At 38.8% G+C, this 20106-nt stretch overlaps 1 protein-coding gene across 5 annotated transcripts in view; it reads left to right on the top strand.

The window, feature by feature from the left end:
• LOC106092952 (capon-like protein) overlaps positions 1–20106 on the top strand; it is a 977840-nt gene that overhangs the window by 741554 nt on the left and 216180 nt on the right. For all 5 annotated transcript variants that reach the window (XM_059361277.1, XM_059361274.1, XM_059361275.1 and 2 more), the window contains one exon: positions 16208–16279. In XM_059361277.1, the coding sequence (XP_059217260.1) occupies positions 16208–16279 (72 nt within the window). The remainder of the gene's footprint in view (positions 1–16207; positions 16280–20106) is intronic.

Raw genomic sequence — 20106 nt, 5'->3', positions numbered from 1 at the left:
ATTGTGTTCGTCATAACAGGTCACTGTCTAATCGGAAAACATGCTGACAGAAAGCTGTAAGGACATCGAAGAAGAAGAGACTATAGAACACCTTCTGTGTGTGTGTCCCGCACTGTCAGTTAGAAGGAGTTCCACTTTAGGTTCCCATTTCTTTGGGAACCTTTCTGATTTAGCGGATGTGAACATTCGCAAGTTATTGGGCTTTTTAAAGCGATCTGGATGATTCAACGGTAAGAACTTGAAGGCATCTTCCTTCTTCTGTTCCTGTGGTATCACAATGGACGAAAACGTGCAAGTAAGTCTGATAGCAGACTGCCACTTAAACCAAACCTAACCTAATACCGTAGAAAGAAAGAGAAGAGAAAGAAGATGTCAGACCTCGGACCAAAGACCATAGGCTATACACGAATAAAAGAAACGAGAGGAAAGGAGAACCGGAGCGGGGGGTCATGTCAGCATCACATCGTTGACTATCCAAGGACTCCAAACAATTTGCCACGCACCCCAACCTCACCGTTCTCGTACCCATGGCCTTGAGCGCCGCCATGCCAAGAAATGTGTGGAAAGGAGAACCAGAGCGGGGGGTGAACGCCCTTCACCTCGGAACCATCGAGTCCTGTGAATAAATCTCAGAAAACCTCCCAGAGGTACATTAGCACGATCACCCAGCTCGTAGGAGAACCGTCAAAAATGCAAATTTTGCTTATGAACATTCCACTAAGGAACAGGGTCAAACTTCTCACATATCATTGAGTGCAGTCCCATTCAAGCTTTTAGTTCAATGATAAGGGGCCTCCTTTTTAAAGACGAGTCCGAACGGTGAGCCGCAGTGCGACACCTCTTTGGAGAGAAGTTTTACATAACATAGTACCTCACAAATGTTGCCAGCATTAGGAGGGAAAACCACCGCTGAAAATTTTTTCTGATGGTCTCGCCAGGATTCGAATCCAGGCGTTCAACGTCATAGGCATGCTAACCTCTGCACCACGATGGCCTCCTGCAGAAGTCATTGTGCGTTATTACCACGTGCGGCTCCATGCGGTGTATGGCACAGTGTACAGTTGCCACCCATGTTAGGCCTGTTCAGGTACTCATCGACCTCTTATCGAACACCTTTTACTCATTTGCCAGAATCATCTCATGTCGTGGAACCCATGTTAGCATCGCATCATGGACTCGGAGTCAATCCAGGGACTCCAAACAATCTGCCACATAACTCGACCTCACCGTCCTTAAACCCAAGACCTTAAGCGTCGCCATACTGCCCACATAAATCCTGAGTTTCGAGGGCGATAAATCCCTTACCAGAATTTCTCTTGCAGCTACTGTTATGTCACAGACCTCTGCCTGAAAGAGCGTGCACTCGTCGGAGTAGTAGCCATCAGTGAAGATGGAGGTCTCATTCTCCTCAAACACAGCATACGCCCCCTCCCCCCATACATCTCGCCCAGCAAAATATATCCTGAATGCAATTATCCCAGTCGGTACCAGTGCCTGGTAGTAGGAGAATGAGTCCCCGTCCTCCCTCTTCAGGGAGCTAGGTCTGCTAGGATCTTGTCAGAGCACTTTGGGCTAAATAGATGCCTCACTAGTGCTTTCCAATTCTCCATAGAATTTCGCCCAGAAACTCCTCTTGGCCTTTCTCGTACCCTTCTTGAACCCGCCGAGGTCTTCGCGATATTCGTCCCAGCCCTCTGCTGTGTCTCTTTCTTTGCCTTATTAAAAAACCTTCTACTCTCTCCACTGAGCACCTTCAGTTCCGGGGACCACCATGAGTGGCTGGTTTTCCACTTCGTTCAGGCATCCCGCGACAAGATCTACTGCGTTTTCCAGTTCCCTTGCGTTCTCCAGAGGCCCCTGGGAGGCCCAGCTTCTGCAACTGTTCCCTGAATCTCTCCTCGGATATCTGTATGGTCTCCTCTTACCTATCTCCTGCTCGATCTGAAACATATCCTATAGTGTTCCGAAAAGGAGCACTGCGTGGAGACGTTCCAGCCCAAGACTTTCAACGAGTCGCGGTCTGTCACAAGCGTTACATCTATAACCTGTGCCCTGATCCGGTTGTGCGCTGCTCCTATTGCATACAATCAGGCCCGTGGATAAAAAGTAATCGATGAGTTAATCATCTTTCTTTTGGTTTAAGTGCTCTCCAAGAGGCTGTGGTGTGCTTTGGCGTCACTCCCGACCACAAGGTCATGCCCCTTGTCCTCGCACTAGCTGACTGTCTGTAGGGGGTTGTCTACATGATATGGTAGGTACATGGAGGCCATAACCAGTTATGGATTGCGTGGTTTCGCCAAGGCTACTACCGTTAAGCCTTCACCGCTGAAACTGCAAGTCACAGTTAGGTTTAAATCCCTACTGGCTACGATGCAGCAGGTTATCTTACCTGCTGGGGAGAGGTGAGATTCAGATTTCGTGATCTGAGTCCACGAACCTTGTTAACTCTTGACCATGGTTCCTGAACGAGGGCCACATCAATGCCATCTCTCCCCATAGTTCTTAACAGCTCATGTGAGGCTACCTTTGGGTGGTGCAGGTTAACCTGCACTAACTTCAGGCAACCCATGCTGCCTAGCTCCCTCGGTGACCTTGTCATCATAGGAAGATAGGGCCATTCTTACCTGGTGTAGGCCGAACTTGGTCTCTCCCAGCGAGGACTTCAGGAGTGACAAGAATTCTGCAGATTAACTTGATTTAGAACTTGATCCCACCCAACAGGGACTTTAGGAGTGACGGGGACTTTGAATTAACCCTGATCCAGCGATCCTTGCCATGGTTTTTATCCCTCGCTCGCCCCCAGTCCACCTCTAAAATATGTTTATTCTGCCCTTTAAGCAGCCTGAGGAGGAATCCATATTCGCAACGCCACCCTGCCGGAGATCTGATCAATCAGAACCAGCTCTATCTTCATGCCAGGCCAATGAGGGTCAAGAGGCCACCAATGAGGGTCAAGAGGCCACCGATGCAGGTCAAAAGAAAACACTTAATGCTGCCTAGTCCGGAAATGTATATAGAGCAGCCTCCGGATCCAGCAGAATACAAGGGTTGCCTTTTATATTTCGGGATTGGACAACCCTTGTGTTGCAATCTGCCAACTAACAACTCTATCGTAAAGCTTGACATTTTTGAGGTTATACGTACTCAGAACATTTTGACATACGAGCGCTATTTGTGTTGTTTACAGTAACTTAAAAGATTCATCTCGCCTAAAGAATGGAATTAATTCGTGAACATTTTCGTGCGATTATTTTTTACAACTTTTGACGTGGATTAACTCAACAGCAGTACATCGATGAACTTAGTTAAATTTTTGGCAATGAAGCTCCATCAAGGATCAGTATTTATCGATGGTATGATGATTTCAACCGAGGTCGTAGTTCACTTCAAAACGAATTTCATGAAGGTAGTCCAAAACCATTAATGGTGTACGCCAACTGATATTGCAAGATCGTCATGCGGCCTATCATGAGATTGAGGCAACCCTAGGAATTAGTGAGACCAGCATACATTAAATATTGCATGAACATTTGACCGTTAACAAAATTTGTTCGCGTTGGATCCCACACAATTTGTCGATTGCTCAAAAAAAGCCGCGTGTCGATTGGTTTGAAGAAATGCTCCAAATATATGATGGCGATACTTTGGAACACATCTATGACATCGTGGCAGGTGATGAATCGTGGATTGTATCTTGATATCAAGATACAGTCCAATATAGTCCATCGTCCTATATTGGCGTTATAAAGGGTGATTTTTTTGAGGTTAGGATTTTCATGCATTAGTATTTGACAGATCACGTGGGATTTCAGACATGGTGTCAAAGAGAAAGATGCTCAGTATGCTTTGACATTTCATCATGAATAGACTTACTAACGAGCAACGCTTGCAAATCATTGAATTTTATTACCAAAATCAGTGTTCGGTTCGAAATGTGTTCATTCACCGTAATGTTGCGTCCAACAGCATCTTTGAAAAAATACGGTCCAATGATTCCACCAGCGTACAAACCACACCAAACAGTGCATTTTTCGGGATGCATGGGCAGTTCTTGAACGGCTTCTGGTTGCTCTTCACTCCAAATGCGGCAATTTTGCTTATTTACGTAGCCATTCAACCAGAAATGAGCCTCATCGCTGAACAAAATTTGTCAAAATTTGAACACATTTCGAACCGAACACTGATTTTGGTAATAAAATTCAATGATTTGCAAGCGTTGCTCGTTAGTAAGTCTATTCATGATGAAATGTCAAAGCATACTGAGCATCTTTCTCTTTGACACCATGTCTGAAATCCCACGTGATCTGTCAAATACTAATGCATGAAAATCCTAACCTCAAAAAAATCACCCTTTATAGCCCCCATATAGACCGATCTGTCGATTTAAGGTCTTGCGCCCATAAAAGGCGCATTTATTGTCCAATTTTGCTAACATTTGGGATAGTGAGTTGTGTTAGGCTCTCCTACATCCTTCTTCAATTTGGCCCAGATTTGGATTTAGCTTCCATATAGACCAATCCGCCGATTTACAGTCTTAGGCCCATAAAAGCCACATTTGTTATTCCATTTTGCCAAAATTTGGGACAGTGGGTTGTGTTAGGCCCTTCAGCATCCTTCTTCAATTTAGCCCAGATCGGTCAAGATTTGGATATAGATGCCATATAGACCGATCTCTCGATTTAGGGTCTTAGGCCCATAAAAGCCACATATATTATCCCACTGAAATTTGGGAGAGTGAGGTGAGTTACGCCCTTCGACATCTTTCTTCAATTTGGCCTAGATCGGTCCAGATTTAGATATAGCTGTCATATAGACCGATCTCCCGATTTGAGGTTTCGAGCCCATTAAAGGCGCATTTATTGTCCGATTTCGCCAAAATTTGGGACAGCGAGTAGTGTTAGCCTCTTCGACATCTATCTTCAATTTGGTCCAGATCGGTCCAGATTTGAAAATAGCTGCCATATAGACCGATCTCTCGATTTGAGGTTTCGAGCCCAAAAAAGGCGCATTTATTGTCCGATTTCGCCAAAATTTGGGACAGCGAGTTGTATTAGGCCCTTCGACATCCTTCTTCAATTTGGTCCAGATCGGTCCAGATTTGAATATAGCTGCCTTATAGACCGATCTCTCGATTTAAGGTTTTGGGCCCATAAAAGGCCCATTTATTGTCCGATTTCGCCGAAATTTGGGACTGTGAGTTGTACTAGGCCCTTCGACATCCTTCTTCAATTTGGCTTAGATCAGTCCAAATTTGGATATAGCTGCTATATAGACCGATCTCTCGATTAAAGGTTTTGGGCTCATAAAAGACGCATTTATTGTCCGATTTTGCCAATATTTGAGGCAGTGTGTTATGTTAAGCCCCTCGACATACTTTTGAAATATGACACAGATCGGTCCAGATTTGGATATATATCTGCCATATACACCGATCTTTCGATTTTAGGTTTTGGGGCCATAAAAATCACATTTATTGTCAGATTTCGCCGAAATTTGGGACAGTGAGTTGTGTTAGGCTCTTCAACATTTTTCTGAAACTTGGCCCAAATCGGTCCAGATTTGGATATAGCTGCTATATAGACTGATATCTCGATTCAAAGTCTTGGCCCCATAAAAGGCGCATTTTTAATCCGATTTTTCTGTAATGTGACACAGTGACTTATGTTAGGCTTTTCGACATCCGTGTCGTATATGGTTCAGGTCGGTGTATTTCTAGATATAGCTACTAAAAACACCAATATTTTGTTATACTCAATTGAACAATGACTTGTGCTTATGAGTATTTGGTCCAAATCGGAACATATGGTTCCCCAAAAAGTAATTGCAGATTTTTTAAAAGAAAGTAAATGCATTTTTAATAAAACTTAGAATGAACTTTAATCAAATATACTTTTTTTACACTTTTTTTCTAAAGCAAGCTAAAAGTAACAGCAGATAACTGACAGAAGAAAGAATGCAATTACAGAGTCACAAGCTGTGAAAAAATTTGTCAACGCCGACTATATGAAAAATCCGCAATTACTTTTTGGGCAACCCAATATTTCGATATAGCTGCTATGGGGCATAAGGTGTGCATTTCTCATCGGATTTTGACGAAAGTTGGTTTACATATATACCCGAGGTGATGGGTATCCAAAGTTCGACCCGGCCGATCTTACGCCTTTTTACTTGTTATATGGCTCGTATGTGGTTAAGTAAGAAAAGAAAAACACATACTTACATCACAAACGTTATAAAGCATCAACAACATTTGGCATGTAGCTATGCTTTCAAAACTTTATTAATAATTCTTAGTTAGGACGGCAAAGGAAACCTAATGAAATTCTACTCAAGACGTAAGACTCTCTTTTGTTTGAATCTCAAATTTATTAATGTCGTCACACATCCTTGGATGCATAACGACAAGTATTAATCTTCTCTCTGGGGGAAAATGTGTAATTAGACATTTTAATTTTGATTGATGAATGTCTAACATTGCTTTGGCATGTCAAGAAAATGCCTAGGCTCTCATCAATCATTTTAAAGCGTTTTCTCATTTCATATGAGATATGCTTAAACATTTATAATACGCTGTGAAGAAAAGCTTTACGGTTTACACTCAATTTAGTTTCTAACACAGAAAATCTTAAAATCCCCTTTACAGTAAAACTGCAGAAGGTGAGAGAGAGAGAGAGAGAGATTGACTTTACATGTGTTGATGACGAAAGGCCTAATTTGATTTTCCTCGCTAGAGTGATTTAGGGTAAACCTTGAGAAATATTTATGGTGCACTTAAAGAAAATAAGTAACAAGTAAACGCGTAAGTTTTTTGTTTATCAACTAACACGCAGGGGATGTCCCCTATGAATGTTCAAGGGAGGGAATAGAGTTGGATACGTACCCTACTGTCCCCAATCAAAGCCATCGCTCTCCTTTGTACACGGTCCAGTAGCTCCAGGGATGATTTTGAAGCTCCACCCCACACATGAGAGTTCTACTCCATTTTCGGCCTTACGAAAGTGGTATAGATGTTAAGAAGATCAGAAGGAGTGATGCTTACACCGTTTAAGGAAGCCTAAGCACTTGAATACTTCTCTCGACACTTCAAATACATGTTCAGCCCCACGGACATTACTTTGTATTTTCATGATCAGAACATCAAGAGCTTCTGATTGCTCAACATCTATACCATTGATAGACAAAGATGATCCTAATGGGTCAGCGAATCCTTTGTGTCAACAAGCAGCACTAAGTCTTCCATGCCTTAAAATCTACTCGATTCATTGGGCCCCACTCAGAAATGGCCAGCAAATGCTGGCACAGTGTATGGTCCATAACCCTCCTTTTATCCTCAATCTCTCGAAGACTCGGCTTATGGTCGAATGAGTACGAATGACAGAGATTACTGTCATCCACAAATGAGTAGATCGGATTCGATGTCTGACTCGACAGATCGTTGATGAAAAAAATTAATGGGGTACACCTGCGGACTCGTTTAGTACGATCTCTGAGAAAGCTCGAAATAAATCGAACGAAGCCATTACCGACACCAAATGCGACAAGCTTTGATAGTAGTGCACCTTGCCAGACCGTATGAAACGCCTTGGAGATATCAAGAGCCACAACCTTACTCTCACCAAACTGGTGGATTGAGCGACTCCAACGTTCTGACAGAAATGCCAGGATGTCGCCCATAGAGCGATTTCTGCGGAACCCTTACTGTTAGTCGCTATTAGACTCTAAATTCCTCACAAGATGGTGATAAACCATGCTCCCCATAACCTTGGAGAGAGCGGAGCATATCACAATTCACCGGTAATTCGTAGGGTTGTTCGCCTCACACTTCTTGGGTATTGGCTAAAAGCTCGCAACCTTCCAACGCGCCAGGAAGACTTCCGCACCATGAGCAAGGTTGAAAAGGTTGCGTAATAATTGCTGATTCCAGCGTCTCAAGAAGTCAAAACAGGAGATCGGTTTATATGGGTGCTCAATTATAAGGCCAATTTTACGCACCACGTTTCCTCAATAGGACGATTTTGTTATCTGACAAGGTCAAATACTTAGGTGTGATCTTGGACAGGAAACTGAATTGGAAGTGTCACATTCAGCTGCGTACTGAGAAGGCTCACAAAAGTTGGGCACTATGTAGACTGGCCCTAAATGGGGCCTGAATCCGAGGATAGTCCACTGGCTCTACAGGAGCGTGATTAGACCAATACCTACTTACGCCTCAGTAGTTTGGTGCACTGCTATGGAGAAAAAGTGCAATACAAGGACCATACAACAGGTTCAGAGAACATGTTGTCCTGGCATAGGCGGAGCGATGAGGACCACGCCCACTAGGGCACTGGAGACTATTCTCGACATACGACCCATTGACATTCAGATTAAGTGTGAGGCAGCCACTATGGCTATGAGACTTAAGGCCATGGGAGAATGGGGATGGGAGCAGCTCATAGAGGACAGAGTGGGCCTGGGGTATACATTGAGAACCCAGGGACTGAGATCTGTTTAAGACTGCCAGAGCTTAATACGGTCCTGCAGGCGGAGATCCGGAAGATCACAGAATGCTTGAGGTGGTGTGGAGTTAACGCGAGGACGTCGAGTGTGAACATCTTTACCGAGAGTAAAATTGCCCAAAAGGCAATAACAACCAGGACGGTAGGGTCACGAACAGTCTTGCAGTGTAAGAAATAGATTAACGTCTTCTCTGAGGATGGCAAAATCCCCATCGTTTGGGTGCCGGGCCATAACGGAGTAAGGGGAAATGAAAGGGAAGGAAGGTAAGAGGTTTCCGATCGGATACCTGAGATTAACCTTGAAGTCGAGTGCGAGACACTGCTGTCATCGGCATAGTCTTGTATTGAGGGAACCCTAGCATTGCCATCTGGAAGAACATGTTACACGGATAGATCAAAGCCAGAGGACAGAGTGGGCCTCGGGTTTACATTGAGAACCCAGGGACTGGGATCTGTTTAAGACTGCCTGACCATAATACGGTCCTGCAGGTGGAGATCCGGGCGATCACGGAATGCGTGAAGTGGTGTGGTGCTAACGAAAGAATGTCGATTGTGAACATCTTTACGGACAGTAAGCAGGCCATAAGGGCAAAAACAACCGGGACGGTAGGGTCACCAATAGTCTTACAGTGTAAGAAGCAGATTAACGCCTTCTCTGAGGATGGCAAAATTCGTATCGTTTGGGTGCCGGGCCATAACGGAGTATGGGGAAATGAAAGGGCAGACGATTAGGCGGTGAAGGCCAGAGGACTGCCATCAATAAAATTGGTTAAGCCGATGCCTATCGGGTCCACGCCGTCCGCGTTAAGGGAGTGGGCGAAGAATGCGCATGCAACATTGTGGAACAACGAAACGGTCGGTAGGACGGCGAAAATCCTATGGGGGATCCAGATTGTGAGAAGACGAGGGTATTACTGAAAGGAAGTAAGAAGGAGGTCAGTATAGCTATTTGCATCATAACGGGACACATAGGACTACGAGCTCACTTATGTAAAATCGGTGCGGCAAGTGATAGCATGTGTAGAGCATGCGGGTAAGATGATGAGATGTTGGAGCATTTCCTTTGCTATTGCCCGGCTTTCGCGTCCAACAGATACCAGCACTTAGGTGGGGAGACTATACCAGACATGAACCACCATAGGGTAGAGGCATGGAAAACAATTAAGGATTTTGTAAGTAGCACGGAATTTGTAACTTAGATTTTTTTTTCGATGTTATTTTTTTGTATTAAGAGCCCACAACAAGCCTATTACTGGCTTAGGTGTATGTCCATAGTGGCATGGGACGGATTCAACCTAACCTAACTTTAAACGAAATCTGAACTGATATGGCCCCAACGACCTACATCAATAAGAAGTATCTGTGCGAAGTATCTAGGCTAGGGGGCATATTCATTTAGTCATTCCGTTTGCAACACATCAAAATATCCTTTTCCAACTTTACAAAGTAAAGGGTGATTTTTTTGAGGTTAGGATTTTCATGCATTAGTATTTGACAGATCACGTGGGATTTCAGACATGGTGTCAAAGAGAAAGATGCTCAGTATGCTTTGACATTTCATCATGAATAGACTTACTAACGAGCAACGCTTGCAAATCATTGAATTTTATTACCAAAATCAGTGTTCGGTTCGAAATGTGTTCAAATTTTGACAAATTTTGTTCAGCGATGAGGCTCATTTCTGGTTGAATGGCTACGTAAATAAGCAAAATTGCCGCATTTGGAGTGAAGAGCAACCAGAAGCCGTTCAAGAACTGCCCATGCATCCCGAAAAATGCACTGTTTGGTGTGGTTTGTACGCTGGTGGAATCATTGGACCGTATTTTTTCAAAGATGCTGTTGGACGCAACGTTACGGTGAATGAACACATTTCGAACCGAACACTGATTTTGGTAATAAAATTCAATGATTTGCAAGCGTTGCTCGTTAGTAAGTCTATTCATGATGAAATGTCAAAGCATACTGAGCATCTTTCTCTTTGACACCATGTCTGAAATCCCACGTGATCTGTCAAATACTAATGCATGAAAATCCTAACCTCAAAAAAATCACCCTTTACATAAAGGGTGATTTTTTAGCTATTATTTTTTTGTCAACTCTGGTTTAAACAACTCACGCACGTTTCGTGTTTTACTTCACTGTCAACCATCTTCAGTTTGGTCTATAGTTAACCTTGAATCGTCTTGCAAACGAACCACGCTTGCAAGTCATTGAATTTTATTATCAAAATGCGTGCTCTGTTAAGAAAGTTCTTAGCGCGCTTCTTCCACTGAGCGACGAAGGTCATTTTTGGCTCAATGGGTACGTAAATAAGCAGAATTGCCGATTTTGGAGTGAAAATCGACCAGAAGTATTGCAAGAGCACCAATCCATCCAGAAAAACTCAAAGTTTGGTGAGGTTTATGGGCTGGTGGCATCAATGGACCGTACTTCTTCGAAGGTGATGCGAATAGTAACGTAGCTGTGAATGGTGAGAGCTACGTGAGATGATATCCAACTTTTTTGCCCAAAATGCAAGAGCTTGACTCGCTTGATATGTGGTTTCTTTCAACAAGACGGTCCCACATGCCACACTGGACGCGTAACAATGGATTTATAGAGAGGCGAGTTCGATGAACATTTTATTTCACGTTCGAGACCGATCAATTGGCCGCCTAGGTCGTGCTATTTAACGGCTTTAGACTACTTTTTATGGGGCTATGTTAATGGTCATGTCTATAAAGACAAGCCGGCTTCAATTGACGGATTGGAAGATAACATTGAAGTATTTATTCGTGGGATAACGACCGAAATGTTGGAAAGGGTATGACAAAATTGGACTAAGCGGATGAAACATTTGACGCGAGATGTATTTTTCTGAATTTTATGTGTTTTTTTGAAAAATTTTCCTATAGCTTTACAAACTAAGTTAGCTAGGATACATTTTTGGCATCCATAGTAGAGGGTAATCAAGATTTGGCCCGGCCGAATTTGGCACGCAATGTAACAAAACAGTGATAATTCTTAACAAAAGCATTCATCGTTTACTTAATTTAAAGTATTTTCAGCATTTCAAGTGTTTGCACCTTCCTTGTGCCTTCAATGTGCCCAATTTTTTTAAGTGTATTTAAAGTTTTCTTTCCCATTTCCAGTTTAACTTCCTCAGGGGACATAGTACAAGAATTTCATTGAAGTGGGTAGGAGTATTCTCCAATGATTTTCTGCAATATCGTTTATTCTTAGCCAATTTCAGTATCTGATGTGATGGTGGCATCCTTCAGGTGGGAGGGTGTGAACCAGCTTCCTGGTACAATGCTGTTAGACCATGACCCTTAAGCCTTGTAAGTCAACAGCTCCATGTTTCTATGTGAAAGAAAACAGGGATTTGAATGATTTACAATGGCATCCTTGTTGTAATACACTCATGGACAAATGCTTGCATGAATGGTTCACCATTCCATTCAGTTTCTCAATGGATCACTCGATGGATTTATTGATTGAATGATTGAACGAACAATGAGCTTCTTTTCTATGTTGTGTATGGTGTTTTCCATGCAGCGATTCAACACTTAACACAAAACGGATGTGAGAAATAAAAACCATAACAATTGATTAACCTTTTCTCCTCAATTGTCTTAATCCCAAGCATTTTTGCTTGGCATTTGTTTTATGTTCATTGTTCTGAATCTATTGAACCTTTCTTTTGAAAGTGGTGAACTGCCAGTGAACTGCCAAAGAAACATGCATAAAATTTGATTGATTTTTCTTTACTTCATTGTTCAAATATTTTTTTGTTTTTTGTTTTTCTTCAATCAAGAAAATCCTTTCTTTTATTTCTTTATTTTTTGTTTTTTTTTTTGAAAGCTTTGGCAGTCCGAACAACTGTATTTTGTTTCTGCCAAGATAATGTTTTTATTGTGCCTTTGTTCTGGTGCTCCTTAGAGTAGTGCTTTAGTGTAATAAAGCCCAAAGGTTAAGATAAATAAACCAGTTTTTCTCCAGATTATTTGGTTTAGTTTTATAAGAAGTTTGTTTAAAGTGTTATTTAAATAAATCCTTTAAGGTTCAAAAATTCCTTATGAAAATGAGTTTTCAAACAAATTTTTTTTTTGCGTGAGTTTAATGCATTGAAAGCTTAGACATCAAGGCAATGTTTGCGAGACAACAGAAAGTCTTTCGCAAATGGGCCAGCAGCAATTTTTTACTAAAATATGTTCTCCGTAGGTTTAGAATATCGATATATTGAAAATAAAAACAAGTAAAAGCGTGCTAAGTTCGGCCGCGTCGAATCTTATATACCCCCCACCATGGATCGCATTTGTCGAGTTCTTTTCCCGGTATCTCTCTTTAGGCAAACATATGATAAAAGGAATGAATTGCTATGATATTGGAGCTATAATATCAAGTTATCGTCCAATTCCGACCATAATTGAACTGAATGTTGGAGACCATAGTAGAAGTCGTTGTATAAAATTTCAGCCTATTGGAATAAAAATTGCGCCCTTAAGGGGCTGAAGAAGTAAAATGGGGAGAACGGTTTATATGAGAGCTGTAGCGGGCTATAGACCGACTCAGACCATAATAGGTACGCATGGTGAAGGTCATGAGCGAAGTCGTGGTACAAAATTTCAGCCAAATCGGATAATAATTGCGACCTCTAGATGCTCAAGAAGTCAAGATCCCAAATCGATTTATATGTCCGCCATATCAGATTAAGTACCAATTTAAACCATATTTGGCACAGTTGTTGGAAGTCAAAACTAAACACCTCATGCAAAATTTCAGCCAAATCGGATAATAATTGCGCCCTCTAGTGGCTCAAGAAGTCAAGATCCAAGATCGGTTTATATGACAGCTATATCAGATTATAGGCCGATTTGAACCTTACTTAACATAGTTGTTGGCAGTCATAATAAAACGACTCTTGCAAAATTTCAGCTAATCGGTTAAGAATTGCGCCCTATAGAGGCTGAAGATGTCAAGACCACAGTTCTGTTTATGTGATAGCTATATCAGGTTATGGACCGATTTGAACCACACTTAACACAGTTGTTGTAAATCATAACAAAACACCTCATGGAAAATTTCAGCCAAATCGGATAAGAATTGCGCCCTCTAGTGACTCAAGAAGTTAAGATCCAAGATCGGTTTATAGGGTAGCTATATCAAAACGTGAACCGATATGGCCCATTTACAATCCCAACCCACCTACACTTATAAGAATTATTTGTGCAAAATGTCAAGCAGATAGCTTTACTCCTTCGAAAGTTAGCGTGCTTTCGACGGACAAGCGGGTGGACGGATGGTCATGGCTAGATCGATTCAGAACGACGAGACCATCAAGAATAGTATACTTTATGGGGTCTTAGACGAATATTTCGAGGAGTAACGAATAGAATGACGAAATTAGTATACCCCCATCCTATGGTGGAGGGTATAAAAATGAAATGGCTGCGCTTTGTTTGTTTTCTTGTCTTTTCCGTATAGACTCAAAAACAGCTGAACCGATTTTCATGAAATTTTCACAGATGGTAGAGTTTGGGCCCCCGGTGAAAATAGGGTACTACCTTTTTTTGATATCCGAAGAGGGACGGACCCTCGCCCATACTTCAATTTTCAAAAACGCCAGATCTCGGAAATGCGTGAACCGAATTAAGCGAATTTCGGTATGCAATCTATGGTACCGCAAAAACACGAAATCGATATAATATTTTTAGGTCGAATAACCTGGGGGGACGCCCCATCTCAAAACCCACCCAGACGGACATGTTTACCCAGTGGGACAATATGGGTATCAAACGAAAGGTAATTAAGAGTAGAGTACGAACTTGGTATACAATTTTCGCTCAAAGCGTTCGGGGGTCCCCCACCCCCCCCCCAAAAAAAAACCCCAACAGAACTTTTTCAACGCTTTGGGCAATATGGGTATCAAATGAAAAGTATTTAAAAGCAGAGTACAAATCTGAAATAAAAATGTATTCCTTTATGTTTGAAGGGTTTTGGGGGGTGCGATGGCCCACCCCCCAAAACCCTCCCGCACGTACAAGTTTTCCGATTGGAACAATATGGGTACCAAATGAAGGGTAGAGTAGGAACTTGGTATACAACTTTCGCCAAAGTGTGCGGAGGAAACTCCCCAACTAGGCTCTTTTACCGCTTTGGGTAATTTGGGTATGAAGCGAAAGGTATTTAAAAGTAGAGTACAAATCTGACATAATAATTTTGTCCTTGGTGTCTAAGGGGCCTCTCCACCCCCCAAAACCCCTCCGCAGGTCATATTTAGCAATTGAGACAATATGGATATCAAATGAAAGGCATTTGAAAGTATAGGAAGAATCTGATATAGAAATGTATTCCTTGGTATCTAAAGCGCCTCAACACCCCGCAAAACCCCCCCCAGGAGTGCTTATTTACCAATTGGTACATTATGGATATCCAATGAAAGGTGTTTGGAAGTTGAGGGGCGTCCCCAACCCCAAAGCCCCTTAAACGGGCATGCATTTCCAACGTCACAAAATGGATATCAAATGAAAGATCTTGGGAAGTTCACTACGAATCTGGTATACATATTTGGGATCGAGTTTGGGACCGGCCCAAATAAAGGGTATTTAAGGGAAGTGTGTAATCTTGATATAAGAATTAGACCCCATGTGTCAGGGGATCCGAAACTTTTATACAAATTTGGGCTCAAATCGCAAAAGTCCTCCTCAGCCCAAAAATCTACTCCAAATGGACAAATAGGCGGATCGAAACTTGTATAAAAATTTGAGGTTTATTCCCAGACCAGTCGCCCCACCCCAAAAATATGCCCGAAATGCACATATATACCGAACTGAGCAATATGGGGCTCAAACGAATGGTGTTTGAGAGTACAATGCGAAACGTATACAAAAATTTGGGGTAATTCCTGGGGGTCGCCCCAACCCAAAATTTTGCCCCAAAGCTGTATGTAAACCTAATTGCCTAATATGGGGCTATAATGAACGGCATTTAAGAGTTAAATACGAATATAAATTATTTTCCAACTTGTAGCATGTCAGAAGAGGGCCGCAAACAAGGGTGTACCGAAGCCTACCAGGCCAGCTGGTTTTCTATTAAACATAAATTAATTCATTACAAAATGTTCTAAAATAACCCATTTCGAGAACATTTTCTCCGAATATAAAAAAAAAACACAAATCAGTAAAAGTTTTAGTTTATTTAGCTGATAAAACTACAGACATTTATCTAAACCTCCTGTATTTGAAATCCCTTTAACAAAGCTTTGAATCACATAATTTATCGATGTGTATTAACTCCTTCTTAATTTTTTTAATCAGTTTTCATTTGTTTACTATGGCCAATAGTTTCCTTATACCCTCTTATTTTATGCCTTCCTTTGGTTTCTACTGGTATCGTTGTGTCAAGATTTTGTTGTGATTTGCCTAAACTTAAATGGGATTCATTTAAGTTGAGCTACCTGGAGATTAAGAAAAGTTATGGCCTTACTACCTTTTCACAAATCATTTGGCTGTGGTTGTGTGGTTTATGATTTGCCTTGTCTAAGCCCAATAGCTGTCTCTGTGGTTGTGGATGATGGTTGGTGTTGGTAAAAATCTTAATTTTGTGTTAAAATCCTTCATTTAGTGCTGCCACTAGCCCTTATAGCATTTCCCACACCCACCATCACTGTTTATTTATCTTTAACATAAATTTAATTTAACGCTTCTATATTTCTTTGTATTTTGCAGTTTGTGGGCTGGGAGGAGGTGCCCCGTCCAAATACACGGGCTGAGATTGTGCAGGCCATGCGAAGGATTCGGGTAAGTTAATTTTTGGGAAAAATTCATTTATTGTGTACCATTTGTGTAAGGTAGGTCGTCCTTGCAACCTGCAGGGCGTTGTAAATAAACCGTAGGAAACTAAATTTCATTTCTTTAGAAGACGAAGAAGAAAGTGACGCTTTCCGCTTTGGGGGTAGTAGTTCTCTGGTAACTTAGGGTTGCCAGATTTATGAAGAAATAAACTCTCAAAACACTGTTTCAGTAAACTTGCAATTAAATTTTTTCTAAAAACAAAATTTCAATTAAATTTAACGGAAAAATTTCACGTTTAATAAAGATATAATGTCAGTGAAATTTTCTTTAACGACTAAACTTCAAAAAAATTGTCTCTCAAGCTAAAATTTCAGTGAAATTTTCACTAAAGACAAAATTTCAGTGAAATTTTCCATAAAGACGAAATTTCAGTGAAATTGTCACTAAAGACAAAATTTCAGTAAAATTTTCTCTAAGACTTAATTTCAGTGAAATTTTCTCTTTAGACGAAATCTCAGTGAAATTTTTTCTAAAGACGAAATTTCAGTGATATTTTCTCTAAAGACAAATTTTCAGTGAAATTTTCTTTAAAGACAAAATTTCAGTGAAACTTTCTCTAAAGGCAAAATATCGGTGAAATTTTCTCTAAAGACGAAATTACAGCGAAATTTTCTCTAAGGACAAAATTTCAATGAAATTTCCTCCAGAGACAAAATTTCAGTGAAATTTTCTCTAAAGACAAAATTTCAGTAAAATTTTCTCTAACGACAAAATTTCATTGAAATTTTCTCTGAAGACAAAATTTCAGTGAAATTTTCTCAAAGACAAAATTTCAGTGAAATTTTTTCTAAAGACGAAATCTCAGTGAAATTTTTTCTAAAGACGAAATCTCAGTGAAATTTTCCCTAAAGACGCAATTTAAGTAACATTTTCTCTAAAGACAAAATTTCAGTGAAATTTTCTTTAAAAACAAAATTTCAGTGAAATTTTTTCTAAAGACAAAATTTCACTGAAATTTTCTCTAAAGACAAAATTTCAGTGAAATTTTCTCTAAAGACAAAATTTCAGTGAAATTTCCTCTAAAGACAAAATTTCAGTGAAATTTTCTCCAAAGACAAAATTTCAGTGAAATTTTCTCTAAAGACAAAATCTCAGTGAAATTTTTTCTAAAGACGAAATTTCAGTGAAATTTTCTCTAAAGACAAAATTTCAGTGAAATTTTCTCTAAAGACAAAATTTCAGTGAAATTTTCTATAAAGACAAAATTTCAGGGAAATTTTCTCTAAAGACAAAAATTCAGTGAAATTTTCTCTAAAGACAAAATTTCAGTGAAATTTTTTCTAAAGACAAAATTTCAGTGATATTTTCTCTAAAGACAAAATTTCAGTGAAATTTTCTCTAAAGACAAAATTTCAGTGAAATTTTCTCTAAAGACAAAATTTCAGTGAAATTTTCTCTTAAGACAAAATTTCAGTGAAATTTTCTCTAAAGACAAAATTTCAGTGAAATTTTCTCTAAAGACAAAATTTCAGTGAAATTTTCTCTAAAGACAAAATTTCAGTGAAATTTTCTCTAAAGACAAAATTTCAGTGAAATTTTCTCTAAAGACAAAATTTCAGTGAAATTTTCTCTAAAGACAAAATTTCAGAGAAATTTTCTCTAAAGACAAAATTTCAGTGAAATTTTCTCAAAGACAAAATTTCAGTGAAATTTTCTCTAAAGACGAAATTACAATGAAATTTTCTCTAAAGACAAAATTACAGCGAAATTTTCTCCAAAGACTAAATAATAGTAAAATTTTCTCTAAATACAAAATTTCAGTGAAATTTTCTCTAAAGACAAAATTTCACTGAAATTTTCTCTAAAGACAAAATTTCAGTGAAATTTTCTCTAAAGACAAAATTTCAATGAAATTTTCTCTAAAGACAAAATTTCAGTGAAATTTTCTCTAAGACTTAATTTCAGTGAAATTTTCTCTTTAGACGAAATCTCAGTGAAATTTTTTCTAAAGACGAAATTTCAGTGATATTTTCTCTAAAGACAAATTTTCAGTGAAACTTTCTCTAAAGGCAAAATATCGGTGAAATTTTCTCTAAAGACGAAATTACAGCGAAACTTTCTCTAAGGACAAAATTTCAATGAAATTTCCTCCAGAGACAAAATTTCAATGAAATTTCCTCCAGAGACAAAATTTCAGTGAAATTTTCTCTAAAGACAAAATTTCAGTGAAATTTTCTCTAAAGACAAAATTTCAGTGAAATTTTCTCTAAAGACAAAATTTCAGTGAAATTTTCTCTAAAGACAAAATTTCAGTGAAATTTTTTCTAAAGACAAAATTTCAGTGATATATTCTCTAAAGACAAAATTTCAGTGAAATTTTCTCTAAAGACAAAATTTCAGTGAAATTTTCTCTAAAGACAAAATTTCAGTGAAATTTTCTCTAAAGACAAAATTTCAGTGAAATTTTCTCTAAAGACAAAATTTGAGTGAAATTTTCTCTAAAGACAAAATTTCAGTGAAATTTTCTCTAAAGACAAAATTTCAGTGAAATTTTCTCTAAAGACAAAATTTCAGTGAAATTTTCTCTAAAGACAAAATTTCAGTGAAATTTTCTCTAAAGACAAAATTTCAGTGAAATTTTCTCTAAAGACAAAATTTCAGTGATATTTTCTCTAAAGACAAAATTTCAGTGAAATTTTCTCTAAAGACAAAATTTCAGTGAAATTTTCTCTAAAGACAAAATTTCAGTGAAATTTTCTCTAAAGACAAAATTTCAGTGAAATTTTCTCTTAAGACAAAATTTCAGTGAAATTTTCTCTAAAGACAAAATTTCAGTGAAATTTTCTCTAAAGACAAAATTTCAGTGAAATTTTCTCTAAAGACAAAATTTCAGTGAAATTTTCTCTAAAGACAAAATTTCAGTGAAATTTTCTCTAAAGACAAAATTTCAGTGAAATTTTCTCTAAAGACAAAATTTCAGTGAAATTTTCTCTAAAGACAAAATTTCAGTGAAATTTTCTCTAAAGACAAAATTTCAGTGAAATTTTCTCTAAAGACAAAATTTCAGAGAAATTTTCTCTAAAGACAAAATTTCAGTGAAATTTTCTCAAAGACAAAATTTCAGTGAAATTTTCTCTAAAGACGAAATTACAATGAAATTTTCTCTAAAGACAAAATTACAGCGAAATTTTCTCCAAAGACTAAATAATAGTAAAATTTTCTCTAAATACAAAATTTCAGTGAAATTTTCTCTAAAGACAAAATTTCACTGAAATTTTCTCTAAAGACAAAATTTCAGTGAAATTTTCTCTAAAGACAAAATTTCAATGAAGTTTTCTCTAAAGACAAAATTTCAGTGAAATTCTCTCTAAAGACAAAATTTCAGTGAAATTTTCTCTAAAGGTGAAATTTTAGTCAAATTTTTTCTACAGACGAAATTTCAGTAAAATTTTCTCTATAGACAAAATTTCAGTGAAATTTTCTCTATAGACAAAATTTCAGTGAAATTTTCTCTATAGACAAAATTTCAGTGAAATTTTCTCTAAAAAAGAATTTCAGTGAAATTTTCTCCAAAGACGAAATTTTCTCTAAAGACAACATTTCAGTGAAATTTTCTCTAAAGACAAAATTTCAGTGAAATTTTCTCTAAAGACGAAATTACAGCGAAATTTTCTCTAAAGACGAAATCTCAGTGAAATTTTTTCTAAAGACAAAATTTCAGTGAAATTTTCCCTAAAGACAATATTTCAGTGAAATTTTCTCTAAAGACAAAATTTCAGTGAAATATACTCTAAAGACGAAATTTCAGTGAATTTTTCTCTAAAGACGAAATT

The sequence above is a fragment of the Stomoxys calcitrans genome, chromosome 1 (assembly GCF_963082655.1).
Source record: "Stomoxys calcitrans chromosome 1, idStoCalc2.1, whole genome shotgun sequence".
In the NCBI taxonomy this organism is placed as follows: Eukaryota; Metazoa; Arthropoda; class Insecta; order Diptera; family Muscidae; genus Stomoxys; species Stomoxys calcitrans.
Note: the sequence above shows the minus strand (reverse complement) of the source record. Positions and strands in the feature narration are given on the sequence as shown.